At 39.8% G+C, this 14660-nt stretch overlaps 1 protein-coding gene across 1 annotated transcript in view; it reads right to left on the bottom strand.

Moving 5' to 3' along the window:
• WDPCP (WD repeat containing planar cell polarity effector) overlaps positions 1-13633 on the bottom strand; it is a 317353-nt gene extending 303720 nt beyond the window's left edge. Inside the window, exon 1 of the mRNA XM_006881030.1 lies at positions 13544-13633. Coding sequence (XP_006881092.1) covers positions 13544-13633 — 90 coding nt within the window. The remainder of the gene's footprint in view (positions 1-13543) is intronic.
• Between the last annotated feature and the right edge of the window lie 1027 nt (positions 13634-14660).

Below are 14660 nucleotides of genomic sequence, written 5' to 3'. Positions count from 1 at the left end.
AACAACAACAACCCAGCCTGTAGGAGAAAGATGGGTAGTTCCCACCACAGCCTCATCCCTGTCCCGTGAAGAATTAGAGCTTCAGAAATCCAGTAGAAGGCCATGATGAGTTAGACTCAACTTAAAGGCAACAGGTTGTCCTCCTGTCTGCTTATATATACAGGAAAACTGGTAGCACAGTGTGTAACACATCAAGCTGCTAAGTGACAGGTAAGTGGTTCAAACTCACCCATGAGCCAGCAGGGAAACATGAACATCTGATCCCATAAGGATCAGCGGCACAAAGGAGGTTCGCTATGAGTCAGACTCCACCCAGTTGCAATGGGTTTGTTATGCATAAGGGGCCGAGAGGAACAGGTCAGGAATTCATTCACAGGCAGTTCCAGGTTAAGAATGCTCAGCTTGCAGGTAACTCTGATTTGCCCTTCAATGCAGTGCTTTGACCTGGTCTTGCCATAGGCAACAAAATGAAAACGAGAGCATACTAGGATATTTAGCATTCGAGTGACCTGTCACGGTAACTGAAATGGGGAAACTGACAAGCTGAAACCCTGGGCTGGGAGACGTGGAAGAGGTATAGCGAGTCCTTTCAGAAGCCTAACTCACGAAGCTGGATTACTGATAGGACAGTGGGGAGCTACACACATTGAAAGCACCACCTGCAATCACCGTGCCACCACACTGGAAGCCCTGCTTTCAGAGTATGCAAGTGTACTTTTACTATGGCCTAACTGAGCCAAACGCCACTGACAACAAAGCCTTCATCAAAATCACCTTCACTTGCTGCATGCATACCTCTTTTGTGATGTGGTGGTTGCTGAGTAGCCTGGGGTCAGAAACAACCTACAGTTGACCCTCCAGTGGGTTTTCAGAGACAGTTAATTGTATGGGAGGAGATTGCCCATCTTTTTCTCGCAGAACAGCTGTAGACTAAAATGGTGTGTGTTTGGGTTTGCAGCAGTTTCTTACCACTGTTGTTTATTGTTATTATGTGCCATAGAAACACATGTAACCCATAGCGACCCTATGTATAGCAGCTCTGAAGCATGCCCTGTCCTGAGTCCGTTTCACTAATTCCGAAACACCAACCCCCATTGCCCCAGTCACTGTATCAATCCATCTTATCTGGGGTCTTCCTCTCCTATGCTGTCCCTCCATCCTTCCAAGCATGATGTCATTCTCCAAGGATCAGTCCCTTCTGGGAGAGAAGATTGTTATTGTTGTTGTTGTTAAGTGCCGTCGAGTCGCAGGCAACTCATAGCAACCCTATGAAGGAGAGTCCTCGACGCCTGGGTGCCTTTCATCCTCTCTCCAGGTTCATAGGGTTTCTGGAGGCAAGCTATTATGGAAGTGGATGCCACTCCTCCTTCCAAGCTTGTTTTAATCGGGGAGCTCCACCCCACTCTCTGTCTGCATTGGGTAGCCAACCATTAACTCATAGAGACCCTATATACAATAAAACAAAATATTGCTCAGTTAGGGGAGAGAAGATAGAGCTTCAAAATCCTAGCCTCCTAGAAGAGACTTGGTTTCAATCTTTCCAAGACAAACCTATTTGTCTTCTCAGCAGTCCACAGTATGTTCAAGACTCTTCTCCAGCACCACAACTTGAAGGCATCAATTCTTCTTACCACCAAGCCACCAATAAAAAAAATTATACACCTGTTCCTATGGACCTTTAAACTTTTAAGAGCATGGTTAGGGAAAGATCTCACGTATAATCCGAAGAATGCCTATACTGACATTTTCTTAGAATGATCATAAAAGAAATGCTCTTCTTAGTAATCTTTAGATTTTAAGATTGCTGGGGTGAGAAAAACACTTCAGTTTCTAAAAAAGAAATATTAGGGTCAAGATGAGAAATATTCTCAGCATCTCTGACTTAGACAATCTTATGATCTACTATGCTGGGAATTAAAAAGGACATTGCACACATAGTCAAAAAGATCACTTCTAGATCCATCCTAAAGTGCAAGGTGACAAGATTTGGTCCATACAGATACACAGAAGCCCTGTTAATACCACGATCATTCAAATTTATGCATCAACAACCAAAGTCAAAGAGAAGAAAGTAGATTTCTATCAACTTTTGCAGTAAAACACTGATAGAGCATGCAACCAAAATTTAATGATGATGATGATGGTGGTGGTGGTGGTGGATGGCTGGAATGCAGAGGCTGAGAACCAGTAGTTGAAAACGATGGGCTTGGTGTCAGAAATGAGGCTGAAGATAGAATGATAGAATTTTGTACAATCAGTGATTTATTCATTGCAAGTACCTTTTAGATAAAATACAATAGGCAACTATATACATGGACCTCACCTAATGAATTATACAGGAATCTGAATGATTACAAATCTGCAGAGAAAACAGTTAGAAAAGTTCAATATGACATGAAGACAGTGCTGACTGTGGAACAGACCAAGTTCAAACTAAACCTAAAGAAAACTAAAACACATCCATAACAACCAAAACAGGACCTTGGGTCTATCCTACCTGAATCTAAAAATCATCTCAAGAAGAGGTTTGAGGCACTGGACACTAATGAATGAAGCCCACATGACCTGAGGGATGTTACCAAGGAGATACAAAAGCTCTATACAAAGAAAACTACAGAGCATTTCTGTAAGACACAATAAAAGACCTAAAGAAATGGAAAAATGTGCTCTGTTCATGGATAGGAAGACTTAATATTGTGAAAATGACAGTCTTACCAAAAGCAATCTACATATTCAATGAAATCCCAATCCAGATGCTAAGTTCATTTTTCAAGGAGATTGAAAGAGAAATTGTCAAATTTATTTGGAGAGTCAAAAGATGCTGAATAGAGAAAATACATCTGAGAAACAAAAATGAGGTTGGAGGAATAGCACTCCCTGCCCTCAAAACACAGCAGTAGTAACCAAAATAGCATGGTACTGGAACAATGACAGGTACATAGGCCAATGGAACAGAATTGAGAACCCAGAAATAGATCCAGCTCTCTATGGTCAACCAATATTCAACAAGGAAATCAAAGTTGTCAAATGGAGAAATGCCAACCTTTTCAATAAATGGGGCTGGCAAAACTGGACTTCCACCTGGAAAAAGCTGAAACAGGATCCACATCTTGCAACATGCACAAAAATCAACAAAAGGTGGGTCAGAGACCTGGAAATAAAGCTCCAAACCACAAAGTTCATAGAAGACAAAATGGGATCAAGCTTAGAATCCCCAATCTGTGGTATAAAGAGACTGCCAAATACAGCCAGAAATGCACAACCTGAAGAGGATAAATTGATGAATAGGTCCTTCTAAAGATGAAATCCCTTCACACATCAAAAACTTTTCCCAACAAGGTGACTGGCAACAAACATTTGATAATACCAGCTCAAACAAGAGACTCATAACGAAAGTTTACAGAATATTCTTGGGCCTCTACAAGAAAAAGACTGATAACCCAATTACAAAATGGACAAAAGACATGGATAGAATTTTCACAGAGGAAGATAATCTAATGGCCAATAGACACATGAAGAAATGCTCAAAATAAGAGGCAAGTCAAAATCACTGGCAATAAGAGGCAAGTCAAAACCAAAATGAGATACTATCTCACTCCAGTAGCAGTGGCAAAGTTTGACAGGACAGCAAGTAATAAGTGTTGGAGAAGATGTGGCAAGATAGGAACTCTTATACATCGTTGGTGGGACTGTACAATGGCAGAACCACTCTGGAAGGCAATGTGGCACTTCCTCAAGAAGGTGAACTTAGAAATTCCATATGATCTAGCTATTCCACTACTTGAAATACAGCCTGAGAAAATGAGAATTGAGGCACAAATGGAGATTTGTACACCAATGTTCATAGCAGCATTATTCACCATCCAAGAACATGGAAACAGCCCAGATGTCCAACCACAATCAAATGGATTGAGAAATTATGGTACATTTATACAATGGAATACTACACAGCACACAGGAGCAATGATTTTGTAAATTATTACCTAACTTGGGAGGGACTGGACAGCATTATGCTGAGTGAACTAACTCAGTCCTACAAGGACAAATATTGTATAAAACCATTTTTGTAAAATGAGTATGAGGATCCAAGTTTGAGGGGAGGGTGGAAGCAGAGATGAGGATGTGCAGGTGTGAGATTAATAATGGGGTTGTACAACTCAATGGGGGGTGGTGAAGGAAATTGGAAGAATCTGTTCTCAAGAATAATGTATTAGAATTTTGTAAATAAACTAGTATTTAAAAAAAAGGTCAACTTGGGAAGGGGGAAAGGAGAGAGAGGGGGTAAAATGTACAACAATGAATGAATGAATGAAAATTAACTTTTTCTGTAATTTTTTGTTTAAATCACAATTAAAATAAAAATTTTATTTAAAAAAAGATCATCCATGAAGAAAGCAAAAGACAGAGAACAACAAAAGACCAAAATGGATGTCGGAAAAGACTCAGAGAAATTTATTAGATATATATTTTTGAATACATTTATTAGAACTGCAAGAACCCAAAATAAAGAGGGAAAATGAAGTTAAAGAGCTGAACAGAACATTTCAAAGGGCAGCTCAGGTAGACAAAGAAAAGTATTATTAATGAAATGTGTAAGGATCTGGAGTCAGAAAATAATAAGAGAAGAACTGCTCAGCATTTCTCAAGCTGAAGGAACTGAACACACATTCAGGCCTCAAGTTGCAATACTGAAAGATGCTATGGGCAGAATCTTCAATGATCTAGGAAGCATCCAAAGAAGATGGAAGGAGTACACAAATTCACTGCATGAAAAACAACTGGCTGACACAGAATTCTTTCAATAAGTAGCATATGATCAAGAACCAATGGTAATAAAAGAAGAAGTTCAAGCTGCTCTGATGAAATTTGCAAAAGATAAGTCCTGGGAATTGATGGCATACCAATTGACATATTCCAACCAACAGACGTGCAGCCCTAGATGTGCTCACCAGGTTGTACTAAGAAATCTGGAGGATATATACACCTGGCTAACTGACTGGAAGGGATTTGTATTTATTCACATTCTCAGAAAATGATCCAAAAGAATGTGGAAATTATCAAACAATATAACATGCAAGCAAAATCCTAGAAGATTATCAAAAAATGACCAGATCAGTACATGGATAGAGAACTGTCAGGAATACAAACTGGTTTTAGAAGAGGCTATGGCACTATAGATATCAATGCCAATGTCAGATGAGTCTTGGCTGAAAGCAGAGAGGACCAGAAGGATGTCTATTTGTCTACTATGCAAAGGCATTTGACTGAGTGGATCACTATTTGTGGCTAATGTTGAGAAGAACGGAAATCCCAGAACACCCGACTGTGCTCATATAACAATTATACCTAGACCAAAAAGCTGTTGCTTGAACAGAACAAGGAAATACTGCATGATTCAAAATCAAGAAAACAGTGTTTCAGTCATGTGTCATTCCTCCATACATTTTCCATTTATAAACTAAACAGATCATTCAAGACACTGAACTTTAAGAAAGAAAATGTGGCACAAGGATTGAAGGAAAACTCATTAACAATCTACATTATCCAAATGACACAATCTTGCTTGTCAAAACTGAGGAGGCCTTGAAGTGCTTGCTGCAGAAGACAAAGGACTACAGTTTTCAATTTGGATTGTGTCTCAACATCAAGAAAACTAAAATCCTCACCACTAGGCCAACAGACAACAGCATGATAGATGAATAAATGATTGAATTTGTTAATGATAATATCTGGCTTGGATCCACAACTAGCATCCTGGGTACCAGCAGTTAGAAAATCAAAAGACGACCTGCACTGGGAAAATCTCTGTCAGGGACCTCTCCAGAATGCTAAAGATGCACTTGATTGAATCCATGGTCTTCTTAATTGCTTGCTATGCATCTGAGAGCAAGACAATGGCTAGGGATGACAGAAAAGGAACAGCTGTGAGCTGTGGCACTGGACAACAGTATTGAAAATACTACAGAGGAAACCAAGTTGCTCCTTGAAGGCAAGGAATTTGAAACTCCATCTCACATACTTTGCGCGTGTTGTTAGGAGTCCCCAGTTCTTGGAGAAGGATATCATGCTTGGAAAGGTAGAAGGTCAACACAAGAGAAGATGACCCTTGGATGAGATGGACTGATACAGTGACTGTGGCAATGAGGTTAGTTATGCTGGAGACAGTGAGGTTAGCTCAAGACAAGGCAACGTTCAAAGTCATTGTTCATACGGTCACTGTGAGTCGTAGTCAACTCAATGGCACTTAACAACAACAACAGGAGATAGAATCAACTCAATAGCAATAGGTTTTGGTTTAGGTAAATACTTTTTCTGGCGGTAAATATATTATGCATGTGGTTGTTGTTGTGGTTGTTGTTGTAGTTTTTGTGTGACACTGAGTTGGGTTCTCAAAGGCAATCAACTGCATGGGAGGAGACTGCCCATCTTTACCCTGCAGAAAAGCTGGTCACAGCTTCCTACCATTAGAACACCAGACACACACACACACACACACACACACACACACACACACACACACACACAGTCATTCATTTGGTTCCAACTCATATTGACCCCTGACTGGGTTTCTGAGGCTGTATATTGTAACAGGAGGAGACCGCCCCTATTTCTCTCTTGGAGCTGCTGGTAGATTCAGAGCCTTTGGATTAACAACACAACCTGTCACCAGCCATGAACTAAGTCACCAGACCTCCCTCTTACACAGATCAGAGCATCCATATAGGGATATGCTAAATTATTTCTGAGATAGTATACATTCCTTTGGTCTTTTTTTGTCAAGTTCACATTTTGGCCTCTGTACTTCACCAAGAAAGAGATGCATGGTCAACTGAGGAGAACTCAGTGTGCTAAGAATTCAAACAGCAATGTGAACAATACAGCCACAGCTGCTCAGATACAGACCCTATTACACACCCGTTGTCAGGTGGACCCCGGCGCAGGAGCACTGTACTCCTTGGGGTTTACAATGGCTGAGTATTTTGGAGCTAGACAGCCAGTCCTTTCTTCCAGCGCCCCTTTGGGTAGACTCAAGCCAAGAGACTTTCCATTAGCACTCAAATACATCCTCACCAACAGTTAACAGTATTATTCACCATCCCAGGAACATGCAAGCAGCCCAAATGTCCAACCACAACTGAAAGGATTGAGAAATTGTGGTACATTCTCACAATGGAATGCAGCACACAGGAGCAATGATTTTGAAAAATGCTACATACTTTGGGAGAGACTGAAGAGCATTACGCTGTGTGAACGAACTCAGTCTCATAAAGACAAATACTGCATAAGAACATTATTATAAAAATAGGATAACTAGTAAAATGTGTATGAGAACTCCAAGGGGGGAAGGAGTGGGAGCAGAGGGGTGGAGATAGGTAGGGGTGGCACCACAGGGTGGCAGTTTGGTCAGTGGAAGAAGGTGAAGGAAATGGGAAGGATCCGGCTGAAAAGACAGGGTAATGATGGGCAAGGTCCAATGGTGATTAGTTTTATAAAACATAAGGCATGGGGATGACGGTATGAAGCACAGTGTGAATGAAGAATAGTGTGAAGCACAACGCATACGAACTTTGTAAGCAAACTAATAACAAAATGAAATTTTAAAAATAACTAAAAAAAAAAATCACCAACTTGTATTCTAAAACATCTCATTCTTCAACCTAGTGTTTATTCACATAGCATCAATTAAAATTTATGATCATTTGGAAAAGTCCTGCCTGAAGTTGAGCTTTCGGTATCATCAAATAAAAATGTTTTCTTGTGCAAATCAAATAGAAAGTTTAATAGATAAAATCTAAAGAGCTACTTTTACTCACATTTCAAAGGAAAATTGTACTTATAATTCTATTATTAAATTTAAGTTCATTCAATAATTTTTTTTAAAAACAAAAAATTTTCTATGATGACAATAACCAATAATTAATTGTGATTTTATCTAAAATCTACAGCAGCTATTTCTAGGAAGCAGTTTGAAAATCTGATAGGTTCACTGTCCATTAAGTTTCAAAGTCCTGAGCCCCCCAAAGATTATGGTGTTTGTAAATATACATGCAATGAGCCCCAACCTTTTGTATTTGGACTCAAGGTGAAATTCTGACAATACGGAGTGGTGTCTATGACTCAGACTTTCTTTAAGCTCACTGTCCAAAGATTCAAGTCTGGTTCCACAGGCAATGAAAGATGTGAGAGATGGGGCTGGAGGGTGGGGAAGTACAAGATATTTCTTAAAACGCTCTGATGTACAGCATGGTCTTTACCCTTGAAGAATATAAGCCAAGGGGGAAGTAAGGCGTTTTTCCATTTTTCATAATAAAGGTCACCTCCATGACTGCAAAGGGTGGAGAAGGTCCCATAAGTGTCGCTATATAGTGAAAGTAGGTCCAGAGGCCAGCATATGGGATTGATGTACATGGTGGAAGGCCCCAAACCTGTCAGGCTCAGTCCCCAACTACAGCAGATATGGAAGTCAAGTTCATGCAGCCCAGGACATGGGGGCAATTACATCTGAGGGAGCAGGCTAGCAAGCGGCATGCAAGGCAGGAAGAAAAGGAAATGGGCAATGTCCATTTGTTCACTACTAACTGATTCAATCTGTAACAACACGGAAGGCAGGTAGGTGACCATTGCAGACTTCCAGAAATGTGTGTGATTTAAAAAGAGGGCTTTGCAAAGAGTCCTACATTAGCGAAGAGGAGAGGTGCAAAAGATAGTGGAGTATGAGTTAGTTACCTCTTTCCCTCTCAACTTTAAGTTTCTTCTAGTTAAGACTACACATAATTAAAGAGAGTGAAAGAAGTCAAACAACTCTACAGAGTCTGTAACAACAGCTAGGAGGGCAGGTTGGGAAGGGACCAAATCAACATCTCTTTTGTCCTAAGGACACACTGCCATCTTCATACCCTGTGCAGATTTTTTTTTAAGCACTCAGACTTTCAAACATCTTGCTTCTTACTCAAGAATGCCACCAGTGAAAAAGAATGCTAGCAGCTTCCTGGCTTTAAAAATCTGCCTGGAGGAAGTAGTCAAGACGGAGCTTGTATTATTCAAATACTGTATTAGAGCACAAATAGTTGTTTTGAAGGAGGGAAGAGAAGAATTTCAGAAGAATGCTGTGTTCTGAGCCTTGAGAAGGGGTGGTGGACAGGGATCAGGAAGGTAATGAAGTCATTCAGGGAGCCTCATAAAGTCAGTCAAGACAACCGAGGCCGCTCAGGGCCCGGATACGTGTGTCTGGGGAATAAAACCCAACGCCCTTGGCTTCCAGCAGGAACAATAACAGAAACTGCCAGACTGGAGCTACACAGGGGGAGAATGAATAAATGACTGAATGAATGGCTCCAGGAATGACAAATACAGACAGCAACCTGCTTTACTCAGTAGGAAAAGGAATTACCTAGAAGAAAGGAATAGAAGAAAAACATCTAACCACCCCCCTAAAAGACAAAATCTCCTACAATTTCATTTTTCATTTATGTGTAAGCATCTTTGTAACTTTCACAGAATTATTTGCATTTCACAAGGTGGCTGATGACAGTCTTACATGTTAAAGGCATTCATTAAACTCTGTCCCAATAGAGAATAAAAAGCATGATTTAAACTAAGCTTAATCTAATTTTGAGATGACTATTCTCTTGTGGGAGAGACCCTGCAACACCATAAATTTGGGCTTCTGAAAATAGAGACAAGGACACTGAGAAGCCACTTCTTGCTTTCCATTTATATTCTTGCAAAGTTTCAAGGTTTAAGTCTTTCCTCCAAAATGAGTTACAGTAAATGATTCTAAATTATTGGGCTTAACAAAAACTGTTACTGAGGAGACATTTTGAGATAGTAACATGCCAAATAAAAACAACTGCAATAAGGTATTAAGATTTATTATACTTTGATAATCTTCTTTTGAAAAGTAAACACTGTGTCTTGGGTCAGAGATTACTGGCTACTAAATGCAGGAGAAAGATGAGCAGTCTCCTCCTACGCGATTTAAAGCTTCTGAAAACCTGCTGGAGGGTCAACTGACTCAACGGCAATGAGTGAGTGAGTTACTAAACAATTCTGCAAAACTCTTATCCTTTGCCAGGATAAACGGTGTCATTTCCTAGCTTCCAAAGTCAGCTATTTTTACTGTTTGAGAAAATATAGGAAGCTTGAGGGCAAATACAACCTTAAACACAAAGGAGAAGAACAAAACAGCAAAAAAGAAAATATGTCTATAGCTATGGTAAAAATAAAAGGTACCATGGCACCAACAAGACATTTAAAATGTGTGCATCTTAAGAAAAAGCAAATACCTCAAAGGGCCCAAGGGAAATTCTCTTGTACGTGAACTTAGGTATTTGCTATTTATTATCAAGAGACTTTCTGATAAATATCTATGCACTAAATAAATATGTAAGAAAATCACTACAACTAAATAGCATGAACTTAAAAAGATAAACCACTGGTTGCTTCACTTGATAATGTCCAAATTAAAAAAACAATTCATTCTCCCATAGCAACTTGTCTAATGCCATCAATAGACACTAACAACTGAGTACATAAATATTTGTGTATGCATACATATGTATACTCATACACTTAATCAAGGGAATGTTACCCTAATTAAGCATATGAAAATATACAACACTAAGCAAAAGTATGCAGTGATAAAGTTTGTGTAAAAGAGTAGATAAATTTAATAACAAAAAGGTCTCACGCTTGGATAGAATCCATTTTTTATAACAAAAGCTGGCATCTGAGAAAGCTGGTTCATTTGTATCTCGGAAAGCCCTACAGTATTTCTATAAGTCATTAGATATCACAAATATTTGGGGCACCTTATGTACATGGCATCTTACTGTGGCTCATAAGAATGATTTCTAAAACTCTGCCTCTTCTAGCAAATAATTTATAGTTAAGTGTGACATTGTAAAAAAGCTACAAAAACAACAATAGGAAATAGTCTGGGCTAAATGCAAATTTAGTAGCATAAACGGGGTGTCTGCGTGGACAGGACATATTCTAGTTTGCCAATAAATAAATGATCTTACAAAGTACAGGGTATTTAACAACTCTGTGAGGAAGAGAAGTCAAAAGAGAGAACAAAATACAAAAACATGAATTAGGGAGAAAGATGCAAGGCTTAACTGAAGAATAACAAGTAATCTGGTTTTGAGCACAAGATTCAGTCTTTGAATATCACACTTAGAAGTTAGGCATTCTTCAAACTACCTAATGAACAGTAATAACAGAACGGGATTGTTGAAAAATTACTTGGGGACGTTTTTGGTTTTTTGTTGTTGTTTTGTTTTGTGTGTGTGTGTGTGTGTGTGTGTGTGTTTAGTATCTGACAAAAGTAACACATTATAAAGGTAATAAAGTGACATGTATAACACTGATGTTCAATATGTTGTTGCTATGTCCTGTCAAGTTGGAACTGACCATAGCTGGCCCTCCAGTGGGTTTCCAGAGGCAGTAAATCTCATGGTAAGACACTGCCCATCCTCTCATGGTGCAAGTGGTGAATTCGAATCATAGCCCTTCAGTTTGACAGCACAGGTTCAGTCTAAAAGACTTGAAACAAGCTGATGAAGAGTAATTTGGGATGAAAACAGTCTTTTATTAAACTTTTCTTTTGACAAATGAATCCGTCTACGGGGAGCCTGATGGCCAGTGGCAGTGAGAAAGAAGGAAGAATCAGGAATGCCCATTAAGGGCTGGGGATCTGATTGTTGCAGGGAGAACAGCATTTGCCTGGAACATGGCTCACTGCCATCTCTGGGTGCCAGGTAGAAAAGAAATCGGTGCCCTCCTTTTGTCCCAAACAACCCTCTACTGCTCAGCCCACACCAATCAATTTTCCTACTCACTGACCTGGATGTGAAGACTCCTCTCTACATGTGAGCCGTGCCCCTCAATTTGAAACTCTGGCTCTTTCTCAGACTGTGATTCAGCTTTGTCACGAGAGCCACACCTGGTTCCCAGGAACCCCTTACCAAGGCTTGTTCCCACCGGTTTATTCTAGTTTCCAAAGAAGGGCCTGGATTGAAATATACCTAGAAAAAGTTTAGTCTATAAAAGGAATGAGTTTAGATTTTAGACACAGTGGGAATTGAAGGTATAAGAGACACAGCTGAGTCGTTATATCTAGCCGGTAACTGTAACTGAAGAACAGTAGCCAAGGCTATACAAAAACTGTTTTGGAATTCATGGAGAGGAAAGTCTTTGAATAAAATAAGGTCCTAAAAGAAAAATAAACCAGAAATTTTCAAGCTAGAAATCATGATAATGCTCCTATTTAGGCACAATGAAGAAGACAGACTAGGACAATATTGGACCAATAAAGCTTTGGAACGGGGGAAAAAAATGTTCAAGTGATTACATAGTAATCAAAGTTCTTGTTTTTAAATTTTGAGGTAAAGATGACCTCAATCTGGTTTAATGGGAACAAATATGTTTTATCAAGAACACAAAGATTAAATCAGCTAAAAAAAAAAAAAGAAAGAAAAAAGGTGTGGTCCCATTGCTCTGAGTGCCGGGCTCAAAGCCAAAAAGGTCCTCCTTCTAATCCTGCTGTAACCAACCAACTTCAAATAACTTCACTTCGCTGCCTCAACTTCCCCACCTGCAGAAATAGGGATAATGACACTGACCCACATTTGTCCCAGTGTTGTAGGGTTAATTAATACTGGAGAGCACTTTGAAGATGAAAAGTGCTGAGCATTACTAGCGAGTATTACAAAACTAATTGTAATATGAAAATTTTATCCTTTAATTTGATTCAAACAGCACCTATCAAGTAAGTGTTCTAGCTCCCTCAGTTAACATTAACTTGCAAATTTTATCATTAAGCTGTTATTTAAAATGTTCTGAGATGACTCCATAGGGGCCTGGTGGTACAGTGTATTAAATACTGGGCTGCGAACTGACAGGTCAGCAGTCTGAACCTTGTTGTGCGATACTGACTCGAAACTGACCCAGAGCTGACCCTCCAGGGGGTTTACAGAGGCTGTAATGTAAATTGCATGGGAGGAGGGTGCCCATCTTTTTCCCATGGAGCAACTGGTGAATTCAAACTGTCTGCCTTTGGGTTGGGAGTACAATTCCTTACCCACTAGGCCACTGGAGCTCCCTAGGATGCTGTATGTACACCTAGCTTTTCTTGCACTGAACATTCCAGTCTGGATATTCCATAGTATATACAAATCCACCTCGTTGTACTTTTAGCTATGTTATTGAACAGTGGTCTTAATGCTCTTCTCTGTTCTCTTAATAAATAAACTTTCCCCCCTCTAGTTTTTGCTTAACAAATGACAGTCAATTATTTTCTAGTTGATCAGACTTGCAGCACCTTTTATAGGACAGAAGAAAACTGCCCCACAAGGCTTCCAAGGCTACAAATAATTAAAGAAGCAGAGCGTCACATTTTTTCTGCCATTGAGTTGCAGGTGATTTCTAACTGATGACCTTCTGGTTAGTAGTCAAGAGCTTTAACTGTTGCTCTACTTTAGCCCTTTGTACCACGGAAATACATATGCACTTCTTCAATTTTGATAATCAAACGGGTTACCGTTTCATCAACGTTGACTCCCAGGGGCCCCCGTTTTGTCAAGCACACCGTGGGGTCTTCAAAGATGTGGTCTTCAGAGGCCACCACCATGCCTTTTTATGGAGGCACCCTCTACCAACTTTTCAATTAGTTGTAGAATCCTTGAGAAAAACCAAATGTATGCACCACCTTCAAGTCAGTTCCAACTATTGAAGACAGACCCTCCTGAGTGTCCAATGTTATATCTCATTGGAGAGACCACCAATCATTCTCCTGTGGAGAGACTGGTGGAATCGAACTACCAGCTTTAGGTTAACCACCTTTGTACACTACACCTTCATAGTTCTCAATAGCATTACTGTTATGTGTTGACTACAACTCACAGTGACCCTGTAAATATTAGCTCTGAAGCCTACTCTATCCTGAGCCAATCTCACTGTCTCTGACATACCCACCCCCATTACAAGAGTCACTGAGTTAATCCATCTCATTTGGGGACTTTCTCTTCTGGGCTGTACCTCCACCCTTCCAAGTACAATGCCCTTCTCCAAGGACTGGTCCCTCCTAGCAACATGCTCAAAGTGTGTGGGTACTGTCCAATTGTCCTTCAATATGAATACACCAATAATAACATGACTGCACTATTCCCTGGTGTTGGGAGCCTTCGAACCAGAAGTGACTGATAGCTGACTCTTCGGTGAATTTTCAGAGGCAGTAAACAGCATAGGAGGAGACTGCCAATCATTCTCCCACAGAGGCGCTGGTGGATTCGAACTGTGTGCTTTTGGGACTGCAGCGCAGCATCTTACCACTGGGTCACCAAGAACAGAATGCATGATAAAAATTTTACATTTCAATTTGGTAAATTGAAAATGAGTTCTTACAATTTTAGTTTCATTTTGCTGTTTATGAAAGAGATTAGATATCTTGTCATATATTTCTTTTCCTAGCATTTTATTGTTTTAGGTTAAAATATACTGTATTTTAAATAAGCTGTAAGTCAGCTTCCCGTTTAACAATTTTCATACATAGATTGTTCTCTACTTACCTCCCGTTTCCATTGATCTGGCCTCCTTTCTCCTCTTAGCTCCACTTCTCTTTGCTTTTGGGTAAAGGTTGACTATGAGTCTCATTTAAT

The sequence above is a fragment of the Elephantulus edwardii genome, unplaced genomic scaffold, assembly GCF_000299155.1.
Source record: "Elephantulus edwardii isolate Elephantulus edwardi_28Jun2011 unplaced genomic scaffold, EleEdw1.0 scaffold00011, whole genome shotgun sequence".
NCBI classification, from domain to species: Eukaryota; Metazoa; Chordata; class Mammalia; order Macroscelidea; family Macroscelididae; genus Elephantulus; species Elephantulus edwardii.
The sequence above is the reverse complement of the archived record's forward strand: the minus strand, read 5'-3'. Positions and strand labels throughout refer to the sequence as shown.